At 37.4% G+C, this 18,841-nt stretch overlaps 1 protein-coding gene across 5 annotated transcripts in view; it reads left to right on the forward strand.

Moving 5' to 3' along the window:
• Positions 1-527: 527 nt before the first annotated feature.
• The window catches only part of TAMM41 (TAM41 mitochondrial translocator assembly and maintenance homolog), a 31,095-nt gene continuing 12,781 nt past the window's right edge, over positions 528-18,841 (forward strand). For 4 of the 5 annotated variants that reach the window (XR_009959681.1, XR_009959682.1, XM_062585655.1 and 1 more), the window contains exons 1-7: positions 528-686; positions 2,067-2,246; positions 4,370-4,462; positions 9,195-9,345; positions 11,981-12,126; positions 14,322-14,487; positions 16,644-16,706. Coding sequence is in view for 2 of the 5 variants with exons in the window: in XM_062585655.1 (XP_062441639.1) it covers positions 546-686; positions 2,067-2,246; positions 4,370-4,462; positions 9,195-9,345; positions 11,981-12,126; positions 14,322-14,487; positions 16,644-16,706 (940 nt within the window). In the remaining 3 variants the exon portion in view is untranslated. Of the gene's footprint in view, positions 687-980; positions 1,106-2,066; positions 2,247-4,369; positions 4,463-9,194; positions 9,346-11,980; positions 12,127-14,321; positions 14,488-16,643; positions 16,707-18,841 lie in introns of those variants that run through there. The other variant, XR_009959683.1, reaches the window with a different exon arrangement.

Below are 18,841 nucleotides of genomic sequence, written 5' to 3' on the forward strand. Positions count from 1 at the left end.
TGGGCCGGGCCCTACCTGCGCACGCCGCCCGGCCCTGCGGGAAGCGCGCAGCGGCCTCAGCAGAGCCGCCACCACCCCGGGGCTCCCCGCGGCCCAAGGCCGCTGTGCCCGCCCCGACGAGCGGCGACGTGCGGCAGCGCCGGGGGGGCGTCTGTGGGCCGCCTCAGACCGGCCGCAGCCGGCTCAGCGGGGCGGCGCGGGGCGGGCGGCAGGGGGCGCTGCGGGCCGCCTCAGACCGGCCGGGGCGGGGCGGGCGGCAGGGGGCGCTGCGGGCCGCCTCAGACCGGCCGCAGCCGGCTCGGCGGGGCGGGGCGGGCGGCAGGGGGCGCTGCGGGCCGCCTCAGACCGGCCGCAGCCGGCTCGGCAGGGCGGGGTGGGCGGCAGGGGGCGCTGCGGGCCGCCTCAGACCGGCCGCAGCCGGCTCGGCGGGGCGGGGCGGGCGGCAGGGGGCGCTGCGGGCCGCCTCAGACCGGCCGCAGCCGGCTCGGCAGGGCGCTGTGCTGCGCCGCGGCGCGCCGAAGGCGGGAAGGGGCCGGGCGGGCGCCATGGCGGCGGCGGCGGCGCTGCCGAGCTCGGGGGTGGCGTTCCGGCGGGTGCTGGCGCACTTCCCTCAGGAGCTCAGCCTGGCCTTCGCCTACGGCTCCGGAGTCTTCCGGCAGGCGGGGGTCTCGGCCGGGCACAGCGAGGTGAGCGCGGGGCGCCGCCGGCCCGGCGAGGCGGGGGGGGGGGGGGGCGGCGAAGCGCTTCACCCGCCCCTGCCGCCAGCGCTGAACTGCTGCTTCTGCGCCTATTTATTTATGTGTTTCCCTCGTGAAAAGGCAAAGCTGCGTGAGGCGCTGTGGGGAGGGGGCGCTGCGAGGCCTGCGGGGCAGCGCTGGGGCTTCAGCGCCGCCGGCCCGGCCTCGCTCGCGGCAGCGCGGGTCCCCGCGGCGGAGCCTGTTGTCGCTGTTCCCAGTCCGGACCAGCAGCCGAGCTGCTCGCTTAGGGCTCGCCTGCTCCTTGCCGCCTCCCTCCATGCGTTTCGGTTTCTTCCCTGCAAAGGAGAGGGCCGGAGCGCCGCAGTTCTCGCAGGGTTTCGTTCGGGCACCAAGAGCGGGGAGAAGAGGTAGGTGGAATCATAGAATCAGTAAGGCTGGCAGGGACCTCTGGAGATCATCTAGTCCAGCCTCCCTGCTCAGCAGGGTCACGTCAAGCATGGTAGACAGGGTTGCATCCAGGCGGGCCTTGAAGATCTGCAGAGATAGTTAATGAACTGTCTCGTTAGTTGCATTAGTTGATTAGGCAAAACACAGCCTGGGCTTAGCAATCTGTGAAGAGAGCTGGGCTGGAAGAGTTTTAAATAATAGCCTCCCAAATATTAGGTTATTATAGTATTATAGGTATAGTTAGAAACTTCGGACGTGTGCCTCTTGACTGTTTTTTTTTTTTTTTTTGAACATTGTTTTACATGACAAACCTCTAGAGTTTGTATTGCAGACTGTATTGTTGACAAAACTAAGTTAATATGTTTTTTTTTTTTTTTTTGCTACCAGCTTGGTAACTTTATGCATGTTTCTGTGAATATAACTGATTTTTCCGAACAAAAAAAGCACCCAGGAGACAACTGCTTTGTACGCTTACAGGTTCTGTTGGATTCACAGAAGATAGCAGTTCTCCCAGTTGTTTGTTGTACTAATGCTCTTTTCTCAGGTAGAGCTTCCTGAAGAAAACCTGCCCGCATCTCCTGCCAGTCTATGGCCTTGTGTATTAGCAAAAGTCCTCTTGGCTGACAGTTTAAGTTGTAGTGTTGAGCTGTGACCTAGGACAGCTGAGATGTTGTGACCTATTCCCATTTGTTTCAGAGGGTGGAAGATTGGTCATGGAACCAGGACAGGAAGATTCTGGATCAGAAAACATATATCTCTGTCAAAACCTTTAAATTATACTTGATACTAATACTTGTACTTTTCCTTTAATTGTATAAACAGTGATTAGCCTGTAGTTGGGTATTATGTGAACAGTAGAATAAATTATGATCATTCGTTGCATCCTGACATGTAAGTAATTATTTTTGTTTGTATCCATAGAACAACATGTTGGACTTCGTATTTGCTGTTGATGATTCAGTTACGTGGCATATGATGAACTTGTTAAAGAACAGGAGTCATTATTCCTTCCTAAAAGTTTTTGGGCCAAAACAGATAAGTAATATACAGAGCTACGGAGCAGGGATTTACTACAATACTTTAGTGCCATGTAATGGTAGGGTAAGTATAAATTTGAATAAATTAAATTAAATGTGTTTGTGTAAGGTATTGAAATGATTAGTTTAAAGTGGACTTCTGTGCAGGAAACACATCTTGCTTATTGTAGTTTATCCTTAGCAAGTGGTATGTTCAATATTCACATTTCAGACTTTTGTAAGCAGCGCACTAATTATTAAGCAAACAGAGCAGCTGCAGTGGTATTTAAAAAATGATGATGTTTGGAATTTACAACCAAAGCACCTCCAAAACTTTATTTACTTTCCTTATCCCTTGCGGTCTGCTAATTTTGATCGTTCTAAAGTTTTTCACTATTTCTGTCTGTGAAGAAACATAGATGTAAATTCAATAGTTGACCACATTGTAATAGTAAGGTGCATTCTACATATGTTTGACATAAAACACAAATATTTTACATAGCAAATTTTATTTGACATGTGTTACTTAATGGCTGACACCTTGGCCTGTGAAGTTTTGGGTATAATTAATAATTCCAGGCAAGTCTTACTGTCTAGTTTCTATGTCCATATCTAGACAGTATTTGGTAGGAGGAATGCAGATAGGAGTCTGGAGAGGGGAGGCTGTATCTGTATTTCCTGGTGCTGATTCGAGTAATTTTTGGCGTGTGGTAATAACTGCACATAAAAAAGCAAGATCCTTTAAGAAAAATAGGAAATTGAAGTACAGTCAGAGGGAAAATGACATTTGAGTAATATATACCTAACTGAAGTTTCTCAGGGCACATATGGTTTCAATAACTTTGGATATGTGTCAGAATTCTTGATGTGGGATTGGAGAGCTAGATGCAGGAGCCGATTTGTGTGCTTGCTGTTTAGTTTAAAAGGCAGCTGAATGAGGAAAGAATTTGGGATTTAAACCTTGTTCTCTTTATGTAAAAAATGATTTTGAATTTGGTTTTGAGGATCAATATAATGATCTTTGTTACAAAATTTGTTATTTTTTGGCTCTCAGAATGCCTTTATTTCATGTTACAATGATCCATTCATATCACAGTCCTGGGTTGTACGGTTGGCTGGCTTGATCTGGTGATGCTCTTTGGAAACCTGAGATCTGCGGACTGCTAGCAAAACAATAAGAATTAATCTTTTTTCCAGTTGTGTAAACTGAATTGCAAAATCACAAGTTATTTTCTAATGCTGAAGGGCAGTAGCAAAAAGTTCACTGAACCCTTGCCCCCAATATAAACAACCCCTGCATATTTATGGTTATTTGTTTACTTTAACTCTCCCAGGTAAATAATTTCTTGGGTTTTCTTTTTTTTTTTTTTTTTGATTTCACAAAAATACTGTGAATTATTCCATCTCTTGCAATATTTTGCTGATACAGATCTGGTTAAAACCTTTCAAAAGTCTTTTTCATGAAGAGTTGTATTTTAATGTTCAGATTTCTTATCGATTTCTTTGGGATTTTAAAATCCTTTCCTTTATTGATTGATCCTGGGATGACTTTGCTGGAAGTGTGGGTTTCTTCTCCCCCCAAAAGAATGTTAGAGGACTCTGTGTATCTTCTCATTCTGCTTTTCTGAAAATAATTGCAAGGAAATAGTGTTTTGTTACCTTTTGCATTCCATGAGATGTCCATATGCTGATTTTCTTTAAAATTCTAGTTTACTTTTGGAACTCTTTTCCTGTTTTAAGCAATACTGCTATCAGTGCTGCTGTTGAATATAATGCTTCTCTAGAAAATATTTTTATCTCTACTTTTTATGTTATATCCTTGCTTTTTCCCGTTACTTTTACTTGGTACAAGACAAAAAAAAAGGGGCGGGGGGGGGGGGGGGGGGGGCAGAAAACCAAACATGCTATGCAGCTTTGTCACTTATGGAGCTCTTTTCATTGTTTATGTAATGCTTGGGCAGTTCTTTGAGCGTTATCAAAGAGACTTTTTGTGGCTGAGGTGTATTGGAAAGAAAATTTTGAACACCTATAGAAGGAAAAGTTGTTAGAGAAACTAAATGTAATCATCATTAAAATGTTTCATTTTTTGCTCCAGTTTTTAGTTGGAGGGGTATGTTCTTTAGCATTAATGACATATATAGTAAGTTCCAGAAAATAAAAGCAGTGCAACTCTCAGGTTGTTCTAAACTCTTTATTTTGGCTTTTCAGGTGATAAAATATGGTGTAATTAGCACTGATGCCCTGATTGATGACTTATTTCACTGGAAAACCCTCTATGTTGCTGGACGCCTACAAAAACCGGTAACTGTTAGTCTGTTCAATTATCTATCTTTAAAATAGAGGAAGGATGGAAAATAGTAGTGGTTTGAGTCAGCACTGAGCAAATCTCCTGCCCTGATTTAGGGCTGTAGCTCTGATAGAGGCATAATCTCTCAGAAGGAAAGTGAATGTAAAACTTAAGTGTATTCCGTGTTACATCAAAAACCTAAAGTTAGATGTATTAACCATAGTTTTCTGGCCATGTTGCATCTTGAATATCTGGACTGTACTAACTTAAAGTCCCTTTAACTTTAAAAAATGATATTCACCTTTTATAACACATTACAGGAGTTGCTAAAATTCAATACAATTATGAAGTGAGTCTTTAATATCATTAAAGATGAAAGCTGCTTTACTATGCAGTTATTGTCTAGTTCATTGTGTTAATGTATGCGTAGTTGACCACATCATGTGCTAAGAATGTTGGACATTTTTTTTTCTCCATGTTTGTGTTGCACAAAATGTGAAATCTGTGCTCCCTGCTAAGTGCGGTGATTCAGTGTGCTTTCTGCAGATGGCAGCAGAGATAGGTTAAATTTTCTTGGGAGGGATAATTCAGTTCAAGCCTTAAAACAAAATATAAGTTAATCATTCTTTTGACTAAAAATTTGAGGTGTGAGTTTAAATAGATTGTCTCAGCACTACTGTACCTTTTCCCCTATCTTCAGTGACTTATGGCATGAAATAGGCTACAACAGCCATTATCTTCATGAAGAATGAAACCTAATACATTCAGGAAAAATAACTGAAAGAAGAATTTTGAATTTCACATTAACTACAAAGACTGATTTTTTTTTCAGTGTAACTATACTTGCTGTTGCTTTGATTTATTGTAGAATTTTTAATCTTTTCAATGTTTATAAATTGTACTTCATGGTTTCTGATTAAATTGAGGGAATGCATACTTGCACAATGAGGGAGAAATTGGAATTTTGTTTGGACACTAACAAGACAGCCAGAGATATCCTCATGCATATGTGCTTAATAGATAAAAGAACTAATCAGTCCAAGTTATTTTCATAAAGCTCAAAAGAATTTAGATTGAATACAGATTGCAGGACTTAAGCTAGAATTTGACCAAAAGATTACTGGGTAAATCTTTTAACTGTCTCTTTCTGTAGAATAATCTGCAAAAATCGTTTAACTGGAATTTTTAAAAGTTATGCTGTATTTGCAACTATGACCAAATAATTCTTTTGGGTATGTTCTATAGGATTCAAATTTTTACTGATTTTGGTTTCACTTCTGATTTGATGTTTTGATATATACTTTGTAAGTGGTGGTAAAAGCTTTTTTTTTTTTTTTTTACTTTTTTTGCCCTCCTTCTAAAAACGTACAGTAATGAGCTCCTCGTTTTTTGGAGGAGAGTGGGTTTTTTTCTTTTTCTTTTTTTTTCTTTTTTTCTTCTAATACATTATAATCTCTTATGTATGGTTTGCCATTTGTGCTAGTTCTGGACACAGTTGACTGGAGCCAGATTAATATTGTTTGATAATTTATCTGCAAATTTCCTTCTTGCTCTTGTGTGGAGGAGGAAGAGCTGAGCGCCTTGCTGGTGTTCCATTATGAAGCTGTCACTCTACGAGTGAAAGCTATCTAAGCTATTCTAGCACATGAGCTGAAACATTTGCTCTGACTTGGAAATAGTGGCATAATTTTCAGAGAGAGTTTTGTTTCTGTTATAAACTGGTTGCCTTGACCAAGTAGTCTTTCCAGAATGTTTGGCAGAATATATGGAGTTTGCAGCTGCTGTTTAGAAATGCTAAATTTTGTTCCCAAGCTTGTGTGTTAGAAGTTTATTGGCTTTTTGTCCTAAATGAAATCTATGATGTCAATTTGCTAAATGCCCATCTACTTGTATTGAAAAATTGAATAAAATTAGTTGTAAATTCTCTAAAACTGACAAGATTCCTGAAGGGGGAAGCAAGCACAAGTGTCAACTATCTTTTCAGAGAGGAAGAAGATGTTAAAAAGCATCTGAAGTGCTACTAAATTTTTGTTAAATGTTGCATGCAATATTGGCTTAGTATAAGCGGTTGTATTTACTGTTGTTCTGGAGAAACTATTAAAAGAAGGGAGTGTTTGATGAATTGAAAGTGAGCTGAGAGAGAGGGAGGGATATGAACAGTATTTAAAAGGATCTTGAACTTCTTAGAGTGATCTTGAGAGCTGGATATTTTTACATTATAAAAATTATAAAATTATATTTGCATTATATAAATTCCCATGAAAGAGTGGCAGAACACTTGTTTACAAAATTTCTTCATTGTCCAAATAAATAAAAATTTTTTTTGAAAGAGGATCCATTTACGTGTGTGATATTTAGCAGAGTGCTGATGTGGCTTAATGGCAAACTGTAATAGTGCTTTTGAAACCTTTTAGTTCTGTAATGAGATTTTCTTCTTGATTGGCTGTAAGTATCTTTCTGTACACAACTACACTTGTAGTTTCTTGTGTACAGATTTTCTAGCGGTGGAAGTAGTGCATGTCCTACTTGGGAGTCATGCTTATTTATGAAATTTAATTTTAAAATCTCAGGTATAGTGTTAGCTGGATGAATTTTATGTATACTGTGAAACCAGAACAAGCTGTGCTCTTTTTTCCATCTCATATAATGCGGTACAGTAAATATTTATGGTCTTAAGTTCTCTGTCCTGTGAAAAAGCCTTCATTTACTTTGAGGTTATTTCAGACTTACCACAGCAAGAATCAGTACTCATTCTTGTCATGCTTGAGTGCTTAATGTTATACTCTGTTTTCCTGGGAGCTGTCTAGCTGTCTGAATTGTTGGAAATTTCTTCATAAATAGCATCACTACTGCAGTGTTCCATACATTTAAATTCTGAAGCCAGAGTATTGTTTCCCTTTGAAATTATGTTGAGTTTCCTCATGTTAGGGAGTATTTTCAGCAAAGGAGATTATTCCCTTCACTTCACAAAATCAAGTCTTTAAGTCCTCCATGAGGAGGAATAGCATTTCTGAGTTTCACATTTTAAAAAGCTTTTGCTCTGGTGTTTTAGAACGTGTCCCACATGTACTCCTATTTCCAAGGCTAGCCTCAGGTACAGCAGTTTGAGCTATTGCTTGAGGTGCCACAGACTTTTTCCATCGAGTCTTTCATTATGGTTTCCTTGTAGCAGCAAGCTATGAAAATGCAAACAGTGGAATTAGTTGATGAGATTTTAATTACTATTTTATTCTCATAATCTGCATATGTTTTTTATTGGCTCTTATTTAAACAAGTCTGTATGCATTCAATTTTTGATGGTTTTTGAGGGAGTCAGATTTACTCCAAGTTCTGTGGCAGATAAATTTATTGTAGCTTAATGTGCTTGATAAGTGTCTCCCGTTTTAATGCTAGAAAATACAAAGTAGTATGCAGAAGAGTTGGGAGGAATTTTTGAATGTTCATTTGTGAAATTAAGTCATATTTTTAAAATGAAAAAAAAGAGAAACATTTTAAAAAATGCACTCAGGACCCATTCCAGAGTTTTACATAGATTTGATGGTAGACAAAACCATGCTTCAGTGCAGAAGGAGTGAAAAGAGCAGCCTCTAATATGCTGTTATATTTACCAGCAAATCAAATTGTGTTACTGTTCTAGTGTTATTACTCTTAAATACTTAATTCTAATTAAAGATTAAGCTCTGAATATATTAACAGTCAACAATGACGTTGCTTTGTTGATGTTCTTTCTGCAAGAGTTTTGTGTCACACCTGTATCTGATTCCCTTGTGTTCCTTATTGAATCTAGGTTCAATTTTTTTTTCCTTCATTTATAAGTGTTCACATTCTCAATGAAAAACTCTTTCTTGATGAGATGCCTTAGCTGTTTCAGGTAGATATGGGGCCAGAGCTTCAGAGAAGTGCAGTTCGTTTGCACACTCCTGAGTTTCTTTGTTGAGAACAAGAGTTGGATGCATTTGTTGGTAACTGCCAGCAGAACTTTAGTTTTGAGGTAATTCAGAGTAAACAAGTATTAAGAACCTACTTTTTATAGGTAAAGCAAGACAGTATTGCCAGCTAGAACATTTAAAAAGAATAGAAACTCACAATTGGAGTTCAAAAGTGTTCTTTGGAGAATCATTTCTGAAATAGCATAGTTAGCCATCTTATAAACCAGACTGGCTTTATCAGTCTAATGTTCTGTAATAATATCTTTCTGCATGAAGTTCTTAAGAGCTGTGTTTTACTCCAGTACATTTTTATGTTCTAGATTACTATATTCTATTAAAAGGAGGGGGGGGGAGGGGAAGTTAAAATGAAGATAAATAGGAAAAGCTCATTCTTTTGCTGTTTTTTTTTTCCATTCTCTTTCAGTATGGTAGTGTACTTGCTTTTTTTCATATTGCATAAACACATGTGAAATGTTTCTGTTGATGCATTCAGAGTTCCTATTTTGATTAATCCTAAATTTATGAATATAAAAAGATGAATAACTCTTCAGAGGTTAGGTAATGACTGTTGCTTGTAACATCTCTGTATTTGTTTATAAAAATAGCCTTTTGTAGCAGTCTGTTAATTCTTAAAAGGTGTTGTTGTCTTCCACTGTGTTTAAAAAAAAAAGTAGATGGGTAGATGGTCTGATCTTTATTGTAACATAATGATAGGAAATAATCTTATTTTTTTATGTTGGATTGAGTAACATTTCTAGCTCTATCTTCAGTAGTACTTTCCTGAAGTCTTGCTTCTAACTACTATGATTTTTTTCAGGTGAAAATATTGACACAAAATGAGAATGGCAAGCTGCAAGCTGCTCTTGTTAGCAATCTGAAGAGCGCAGTCACAGCAGCCTTTCTCATGCTACCAGAAAGCTTCTCTGAAGAAGACCTCTATATGCAAATTGCAGGACTCTCCTATTCTGGTTAGTATATAGTATTTAAAGTGTCTGAGGGGTAAAGCTATAGTTGGAGGTGTTGTACCACATGTACAAAACTGAAATAGTAGGAAGTTTAATGCATAGGAAAGCATAGTAACACCGCCTGTTAATATACTCTGTGGTAAGGAACTTGATTCTGCACTTCAGTTCGACTTTTTTGTCATGAATTTCACCGAAGATGAGCTTCTGCTGTCTTGTTTTTGGCCTACAGAATTGCATGCTATAATAACTGTATTTATTATGGCGTTACAGTATCTTGAAAACAGTAATTCTGCTTGTTCATAGAAAATAAGAATAGATAGATACAAACCTTTCTTATACCCACTTGTATTGCAAACAACTGAGTGTTGATGATTGATTGAATATGGTCAAGTCATAACTTTTTGTTTATATTTTTATGGATTGTATTTTGTTTCTAACAGTTCAGAAGTGTTAAGAAATTCTTTACATTCTTGTTGTGTAATATTAATTCATCCCATAGTCAGACTAATGATTTGTTACCTCTTACTTTTTACATGTGCTGTGGTTAAGGTCATTTAGTTGAATGAAAGGTCCAAATTATGATTCTTCAATGTATATTTACCGCTTATCTACTGGTGGTTGTTTGACTTTTTTGGGGGAGGGGGAAAGAATTTCTTCCTTTCTTTAGATATAAAAGTAGAAAAAAAAAAACAAAAAAAAAAAACCAACCCAAAGAAAGAAAGAAATTATTCCAAATGACTCTACACTATTCTTACAGCAGAATTGGTTATTATTGTGTAACTAAATATTAGTATTTAATGCTGATATCCGTAGTGAAGTCACTATAAATGTGTGGTCTGAGTCATACTTCATATATACTTTCTTGCTTATATCAAAATGCAAGAATTAATAGCTAGGAAGGACTAAGCCCCCAAACTTCTTTTTTGTTGTTTTCTTACCCTGGAAGTGTGTGCCTTGTCTTAAAAAAGAAATGTAAGTGGAGTTTTACAGGCTGCAACTTGGTTTCGCTAACAAGTCTTACTGCTCATTGTGTTGTATTCTTTCTGTAGTTAGATGTTCTTGCAGTTTGCTGTGCATTCATGCAGAATATTAGTACATTCATGTAGAATGCAATATTCATGCAGATGCAATATTAGTGCATTCATGCAGAATATTAGCGGAATATGCCTGGGATGCTCCAAAGATTCTATGACTTGAAATATTCCCCACCTCCAAATTTAACTGCTTTTTATCTGAATCATTAGCTGTTTGAGGGTGACGATAGAGAGGGCAGTAATAGTGCGATAGCCACAAGTTGCTAGCCAGGCATGTTTGCTACATGGCTATGTATTTGTCTGCCTGAAATCTGCCTAGGAATGTCATGATACTCTCATTGATCACAAGTGAACGAGATATTTTACATGTATCGTTTGAAACAATGTTATTAACTATAAAAGTGAGAGATCAGTTACCGTGCTGTAAGATGTTGAAATTGGCTTTTGTGCATGAATAAAGCTTAAGCAGTAAGCCTTCCAGTTAGAAATGTTAAAGAAAAGGTCTGTCCGTGATGTAGTTGTGGATATTTTATTTTGCATCCATTTTGGTAAGACTTAAACTTTTCAAGGGGAATACCTGTAGATAAAATTGATTTTATGCATTTCTTTAATTGGTCTCCTTGGAACATAACTGCTGAAAAGAGTCTTTCATGATTTTGAAAATATTTATCCCTTTTTTATATATAAATCTTGAGAGCAGTGCAACAGTGCTACTTGCACAGGAAGAGTTTGTTAATTTTGCTCGTTAGGTTGTTTTGAAGTAAACTAAATTGATACCAGTAATTTGCCACCTTACAACAACATTTATCTCCTGGATGTGGGAGGTGGTGAAATGAATTGATTCAAGATACTTATTGATCTGTGCTGCCCTGAGCCTCTAAGTACTGTTTGGTGATTCTGGAAGCAGGGTAGTGTCTGACACAGTTACCTAAATGCTGTGTTGCAGACTGTCTTTTTTCACTGATACTTTGTGAAACTTTTCAGTCAGGTATCAGGAAAGGAAGTGTGAGGGTAACTGAAGTAATACTGGTGTAGAAATAAGTTGTTTTTTGAAACTACTAACGAAATGCTCAACTAAGAGGGAATTGTGACCTTGTGATCTGACCATGAGAGTTGCGAGCTGTGCTTCAGGTATTGTCCTTGAAATGCAGAGACAATGCAAGTTATTTTCTTTCAGCATAGCGAATTAAAGTTTGTTTGCTGCTGGATAAAAATTACTGTGGCTAGTCAACCAAATACTGTTTGGTAACCTATTCAAAGTGGTGTATGATCATTTTCCTGCTTTCAAGGCTGGATGTGGCGGCTGAATTTTTTCTTGTCCAAGTGAAAATGTGGATATGTTTGTGGTATATGTGAGCTGATGCTATTACAACATAGCAGAGGCTGCATCACAGTTCTGAACCTTATTTTCTGTGCTCAAAGGTATTTGAATAGTTGAATTTTTTACTATTAAGTGAACCTTATTGTGGAGTACATAGGCATAGGTATGATTGGAGAATAGAGTTGTAAATGGCAGCTTTGTACCATCTAGGTTTCTGTTATATTCTCCTGCTTTGTTTTCAATTTTTACCTAGTGAATTAACTAGTTTTCTTTATTTTTCTAGGTGATTTCAGAATGATAATAGGAGAAGACAAATCAAAGGTGCAGAACATAGTGAAACCTAGTGTTCCTCATTTTCAGAAGCTGTACAGTAACATATTACAGGACTGCCCTCAAGTGGTATATAAGCACCGTCTGGGAAGGTTAGAGGCAAGTGGTTTTCTTCAATACATTTCTAAAACAAACAAGTGGAAGTATTTTATGACATAGACAAAAGGAAGAATTATGCCATATGCTAACATGAGAAGTTGTAGTTAATATTCCTGCTATTTGTTATTTTTATATTGCTTAGTTAAATATGCAGCCTGAAAACTTGCCCTAAATATCAGTTTCTGCCTGTGTGATAACTAGTGTTCATTTTCTTTGAGAATGGCCATAGGAATAGAGCCCTAGTGAGAAAGTAAGGGAAGATAATTTTAAAATGTGTGACTTAATGACTACCATATGGAAACAACAGTATAGGAAGTGAAGCACAAACTTTCATTTAGTATTAAAAAGATTAGGCCATAACTTAGAGGTGCAACTTTCTGCAACCAAAAACTGCATGTCTAACAAAACCTAGAGTGCTAGTTATAAATTTCAGTTGACTAAGCTCAAATGAAATTCTGACGTTGTATTTAAATACTCATACTCAATAAATAATGTTCCTAGCATTCAGGAAACAGATGTCCAAGATAGATGGTGCCCTGAATTCCATTTCTGTGGCATAAGGTATAAATGAAAAATAGCAATTAGGGGTGCTGCATTTCAGAGGTCCAATAGCAATTTTTCTTTTTTTTATTGTAGTATGCATGTACTTGGGCAAATATTAAACTGTGGTATACGTTTCAATACTAAGTTACAGATAGCATGCATTGTCTCTTTATTCTCAGGGCACTCTGTTAATTATCTCATAAATTGTTTTAAATGTAAGCGAGCTTGAGTATGGAAATAGTTCTACCACAGCACTTTGGAGTACAGGATGAGTAAGTCAATGTTATATTGCAGCTGTCTGTGTATTTTCTATCAGTTTTATCAGGCTTACCAGTTTTCTTATCAGGCTTGTGAACTCCTTAATGGTAAAAGTATTTTAAATGAATCTTGAACATAACTGATGATACTGTCCCCAAGAAGATAACTAGTTAGAATAACACTCTATTACCTTACATGTACATAAAACCTAGTAGCATAATATAAATATGTTGTGGGATAATAAATCTGTTTGCAATTCCATGTTAATCACTGAAGTGGTTGACTAAATGCTATTGTTTTAATTTTGAGCAAAGTGATTTAATACTTTATTCTTTACACCTTGCTGTGGATATTTGCTTTCCTTCCTTGGATTGAAGGACAACTATCTGGAGTACTGTTTAACACAGAATAGCAACCCCCCACCCAAAGTGTGTGTCTTCATAATTACAGAAGAAAAATCTTTAGATAGATTTAGATAGATTCCTCAAAAACAATTGAAGGCAGACACTAAATTTTACAGTTCTGGCTTAGGCGTGGATTCCTCCCACATAATGTTAGGAGCCTGCTCATTGTCAGCTCCGCGTGTATTCAGTGGGTGATTCATCTGGATATCATTTTCTCCCCATTGACTAGAGGGAGTATAGGGCAACTAGAATCCTGTCTGATGTTTCCATGAAATTTCTAAAAGGTTGTGTGGGAGGAATCAAGTTCTTAATATTTTCCTCTGATTTGGAGAGATCTGCTCCATTATGCTTTCTTTCAGTACTTGTTGCTCACGTTTTGTGTAAATGTGTAGAGACCCACATGTTGGTATCATTGTATTCAGAAAAGGGTCATTGAATTTCTGGTTTAGACTGGAAAACTTGGAATAAATGTTTCTTTCAAATTATTCAAACCAGATGTGGTTTAAGTTTACAACAGAAAAAATGTTTTTCAAACTAAACTTTAAATGCATATGTACTGGATATATAGTATGATTATATTCAGCAGAAGAAACACTGAGATAAGTGGTCTTCTGGGACCACTTTTTTCATTATAATGTACTTACATTTTCAAAGGAAATTGAACAGAACAGAAATGGTACAATTTCCATGATAATTTGCTTGCAGAGGCAGCAAGATGTTGTGTATACTGAATCTTCCCTGGATAAAAAACAGCAACTTTCCATTGGGTCATTCTTCAGATTCAGAACTGAGCCTTTTCCAGTGCATGAGGAGCTTTCATTATTGTTGTCAGTGACTTTTGCATGTGAAATAGTGGATTTTGAGATATGCAGCTCCCAAAGCTTTATCGTAGACCAAAGGTAGCCAAAAGACTTTCGTGACCTCTGTGAGAAGAAAATGGTTTTTGTTAACACTGTGTGCTCTTACTGTCTTATCTTTTGTAAAACTCAGATTGATAAAAGTCCAGAAGGTCAATTCACACAACTAATGGCTTTGCCAAGGACTCTACAGCAAAAGATAACTTCTCTGGTAGACCCCCCTGGAAAAAACAGAGACGTGGAAGAAATTTTAATGCAAGTTGCTCATGACCCTGATTGTGGATTTGTGGTACACCAAGGTAGGCTTATGTCAGTATTTGCAATCTCATTTAAGACGTGATAGATGTAAAGATTTATTATATATGTTCTTCCAATTCAGGAGGATGATTGAGAGAGAAGAAAGATGACAGGAAGATAATATTAGATGCATTCCAAAAGGCATGTTTTGGGGTTGGTTTGATTGCAAACAGGTTCTCTGAAGTACTATCAAATAGCGTTCCTACTGATATAGAAAGGTATGAATTTTGTTTCTAATCCTGAAAAGAACAGTCCTTAGGATGTAACATAAACTACTTAGACCATCTAACTCTTTCTGTTATTTGTATGTTCAGTATTTCATTGCCTGACATGACTCACTTCAATATTAAGCTATATATCCTACTTATGGTATCTTGCATTACTAAGTTATTTCGAGCTTGTTGGTATTACCTTTTCAAGTTGACAGAGTTCAGATATGTGATACTCTGGCAGAGACCGCAAGCTTTGAGGAAAAAGATTGCAGCACCACTTACCACAGATGCTTCTCTTAGGCAAGACTACTTTGTACAAGCAAGCTGAGGGATGAAGGCTTATGCTGCAGATACCAATCTGCAGCTTTATTATTCTGCAGAGATTCTGCAGATAAATAAAAATGTTCAGTATTTTTACAGTCTTTCACATCTTTAAAGAACTTGACACATATTAATTACAGATGGCCAATTTTGCAGGCTCCATGAGCACAACTGAAACTCTTCACCTGCTTGAGAGCCCCAGACACAAACCAAGTGAGGAGGGAAGTCTTGAGCTGATTTCTAATGGGGAAGTAACAACTCATGAGAGTCCCAGTTCTCTGTAGACAGGCTGGGGGATCAATTGCATATGGACATCTGAGGTGTCCAGCTTCTGTCATGTCAATCAATGTTAGCTCTTGTGCCAGTAGGGCTGGAACATAATAACAATGTGATAGTAGTTCAGCCTTGGGGCAGAATCTGTAATGCTTGTGAGTTACCTACTCTTATTTGTCCACTCTGACCTAACTACCCTTATGGTTATGTTTTTGCAGGGTGTGTGACTGTGGGCTATCCATAGTCACAAAGAAATTCAGTGTCAAAACACTGGGTAGATCTAGTCTTCTCAAGCCAAGCAGTTTATACTCTTAGAAGAACAAATCAAAACCCCTGTTCCACTATTGTGGCCAAAGGAATTTTCTTGTTCAAAAATGGGGATAAAGAACAGCAGAAGCCATTTTTGTAACCCTGAAAAACTAAAAGGATTATTCAAGTTGAAGAATTACTCTTTTCTCAGATGATTGATTAGCTCAACATGATTTGTAGAATAAAAACAATCTATTTTTTCAGATGAAATATTTCTCTTGTGCATGGATTTCCTTAAATTGTGTTCTTGATTATAGAAGTAGCTTTGAGAGAAGATTTCGAAAATAATATTAGAAATTACATTCTACATTCTGGTTAATGCAGAAAAATAACTTGTAGTTTGGAAGATTAATTTTGGGACTGATGTTTTACTGGATATTAATGAATACTTCAAGAATGCAGAAAGTTTGTTTCACACAAGTCTGCATGCCTTTAAAAATGCATTAGAACAGATAAAACTTATTAAAGCATTTAAAAAATAGTTTATATACTATTCCATTAATAGTTCCATAGGAACTGAGTGTGCCACAATACAAAGTGGTAAATGAGCATTACCCCTGAAAGCTGATGATTTAATTAAGCCAGACAAATACTGAACAATATAGGCATTTCTACTTGACTAAAGAAGTGCAAAATTCCAATTTTATATTGAAGTAAACAAAAATATAAATTGTTTTGGTGTTGAAAGTTAAAATACCAATTCCGAGCTGAAACATAACTTCTGAACCACTTGTAATTAATCACCTTAGTAGAGAAATAGTGGGAAGATTGGATCAATTCCTACTAGGTTGATAACTGTTTTAATACTATTTTTTTTGCATGTTATATATAAAATAAGTTAAAATAACAAATAAATATAAAACAGTGAATATTTTCAATTAGTATGACAAAGCAAACTAGAAATACCATTTCTCAACTTAAGTTTTAATTTCAGGCTGGCTTGATTGTACACCTGGGAAAATATTTCTCCTTTTTTATGTTGGAGGATAAAACCCCTCAAAACTGTTAAGATGGATAACATCTCTGTGTGTTTCTGTCTACAGGCATTTCAGGAATTGTGAGATCTTCCAGTCTAGTGCAGAGCGCTAAAACAGTACTAACAGCTGGTAAGAATGTGTGTAATTTCTATCCACATAGGCCTTCTGATTTTACAAAGTAAAATTAAAGGACCTCAAAACTGTCTTTTTACAGGAGTTTAGAGAATGAGCTTTTTGGATGTCTAACGAAAATGTTGAAAGTAGATATTTCTGCTTTCTATGATACTGAAAAACTTTAAAATGTCAAAAGCAATTGGGGGTACATGACTTAAAATTTTTTTTCTTTTTTTGTGTGTGGGCCAGAACTGGCTAATGTGCACTGGCTCTGCTCTTTTTGCATTAATAAAATTACTTCATAATTGCTTTTGGCTTTCTACATGTGAGTAGATCCCAAAATAATCAATACATTGTGATCCACATAAGATATCAATACTACATTATATCATTATAAAATAAGAGATTGAGTTTTGAGGGAGAGAACTTAAAAGGATCTGGTGCTTTTGTCCTGGATGAGAAGACGGGTGGTGTTTTCAAATATATCCTGTATTCCTATGTGACCCTATATGTGGTGAACACTGTATATTACTGTATAAAAATGAGCTACTTCAGAACAAGATTTAGAATTACAAAGTCATATGAGAGAATGTATAAAAGGGGAAATACGATTTGCTTGTTTAGAAACATGGGGAAACTGCGAATGTTTTTCAGCTTCCAAAGTCTTCCTAATTGAGCGAAAGTTACTGCCAGCTCCAGAGTTGAAGCTCCATTCTGTCTTTCTGAGGTCTGGAATAGATTTCATTTTAAGATGCCCTGATTTTAAAACTTGGAAAAGAAAAACCCAAAACCTGCAGCTAAGTTTAAACGAAAGACTTAAGACATGAGTTTCATTAACCAAAACAAGACTTTGATCAGGAGGTTATCTTAATCTCTGCAAAGTCAGAAATCCTTGCTGCTTGCTTGAAGTTGCTCAAATCACTGTCTAGATTCTTTCATACGTATTCCTTTTTCCATAAAAGCAATTCTATTTAAATGATGCCATTGTTGGTTTAAAAAGCAAGTGTATACATTCCTATTTCTTATCCAGATTTCTACATCTTCTCTTTACTTGCTATTTAGTGTTAAAATTGGTGACTGTTCCATGTTATACTGCCTGCCCCCCCCCCCCCCAAAAGAAACACAGGTTACAGTGTTTGGGACCATAAGTGGTCTGCTGAGTAAAGTATGTAGGAATGCTTGTACTTTGTATGTTGACTGACTTCTTTTTATACGTGTCTTTTAACAGTCTGGTTTTATTAACTACAAGAAATAGAGCTATTGCCTAGTTTTGTTTAGTAGTTGGAGGAGGTTAAGGATATAAGTCCATCTGGGAAAAGTAAAATTTTTTTTAACAAGTATATTACTTTTGTATGATTTTCTAAGGTAAGGTCTCCAACAAAAAAAGTGACATTTCTGTTCTTTTATATATTTTTTTTCAAAATTGCCTGCTAATGGTCAAGACTTTTGGTACTGTGGAATAACTGTTCTAGAAGTACCAGCTTGTAACCTATTTCTTTTTAAACCCACAGATGATAGATTTTGTAGAGCAAAAGAATTTGGGAAAGGACAGAGGAGAAAGTGTTTTCATGTCTGAATTCAGTGCTAACTGATCTGGGGAGTAAAGCTGTTCATGTGTAACTGCAGTACTATGAATACAAGCAGTTATCTTTATCATATTATGCTTCTTCATCTGTCTAAATTTTGATAGACAGGAAACAACCTGTGGGAGTCATTAACTCCTCTTGTGGAGTTATCTTTGTGATTCAGCAAATCCTATAAAGCCTCTATTGTTACTAGGACTTTGGAAAGGTTCGAATGCACGTTTTAATACGACTTGTAATTTTTACAGCAGTTTCTCTTTGTACACCTGAAACTGAGTACTCTTGAAATGTCTTTTCTTCCTTTCATCTTCACTGCTACTTTTTAGTTTGTATAACTATAGTGGCATTGTTTTTTGCTTTAGTTATCTTCAGCCAGGTAAATAGAGTAGTATGTTTAAACAGGGTATTTTCCACCAGTGCTTTTAGTGTTGGAAACAGTTCTTTTGGAGTTTGATTTAAGGTAAAGCAAACCTATTGTGAACTTTTGCCTCAAACGTGAACTCAATTTTACAGAGCCTTGGGAAAAGTTTAGTTTTATTATTTTTAGCATGGTTTTGTTTTTTTCTT

Source organism: Rhea pennata, chromosome 12, assembly GCF_028389875.1.
Source record: "Rhea pennata isolate bPtePen1 chromosome 12, bPtePen1.pri, whole genome shotgun sequence".
Lineage (NCBI taxonomy): Eukaryota > Metazoa > Chordata > Aves > Rheiformes > Rheidae > Rhea > Rhea pennata.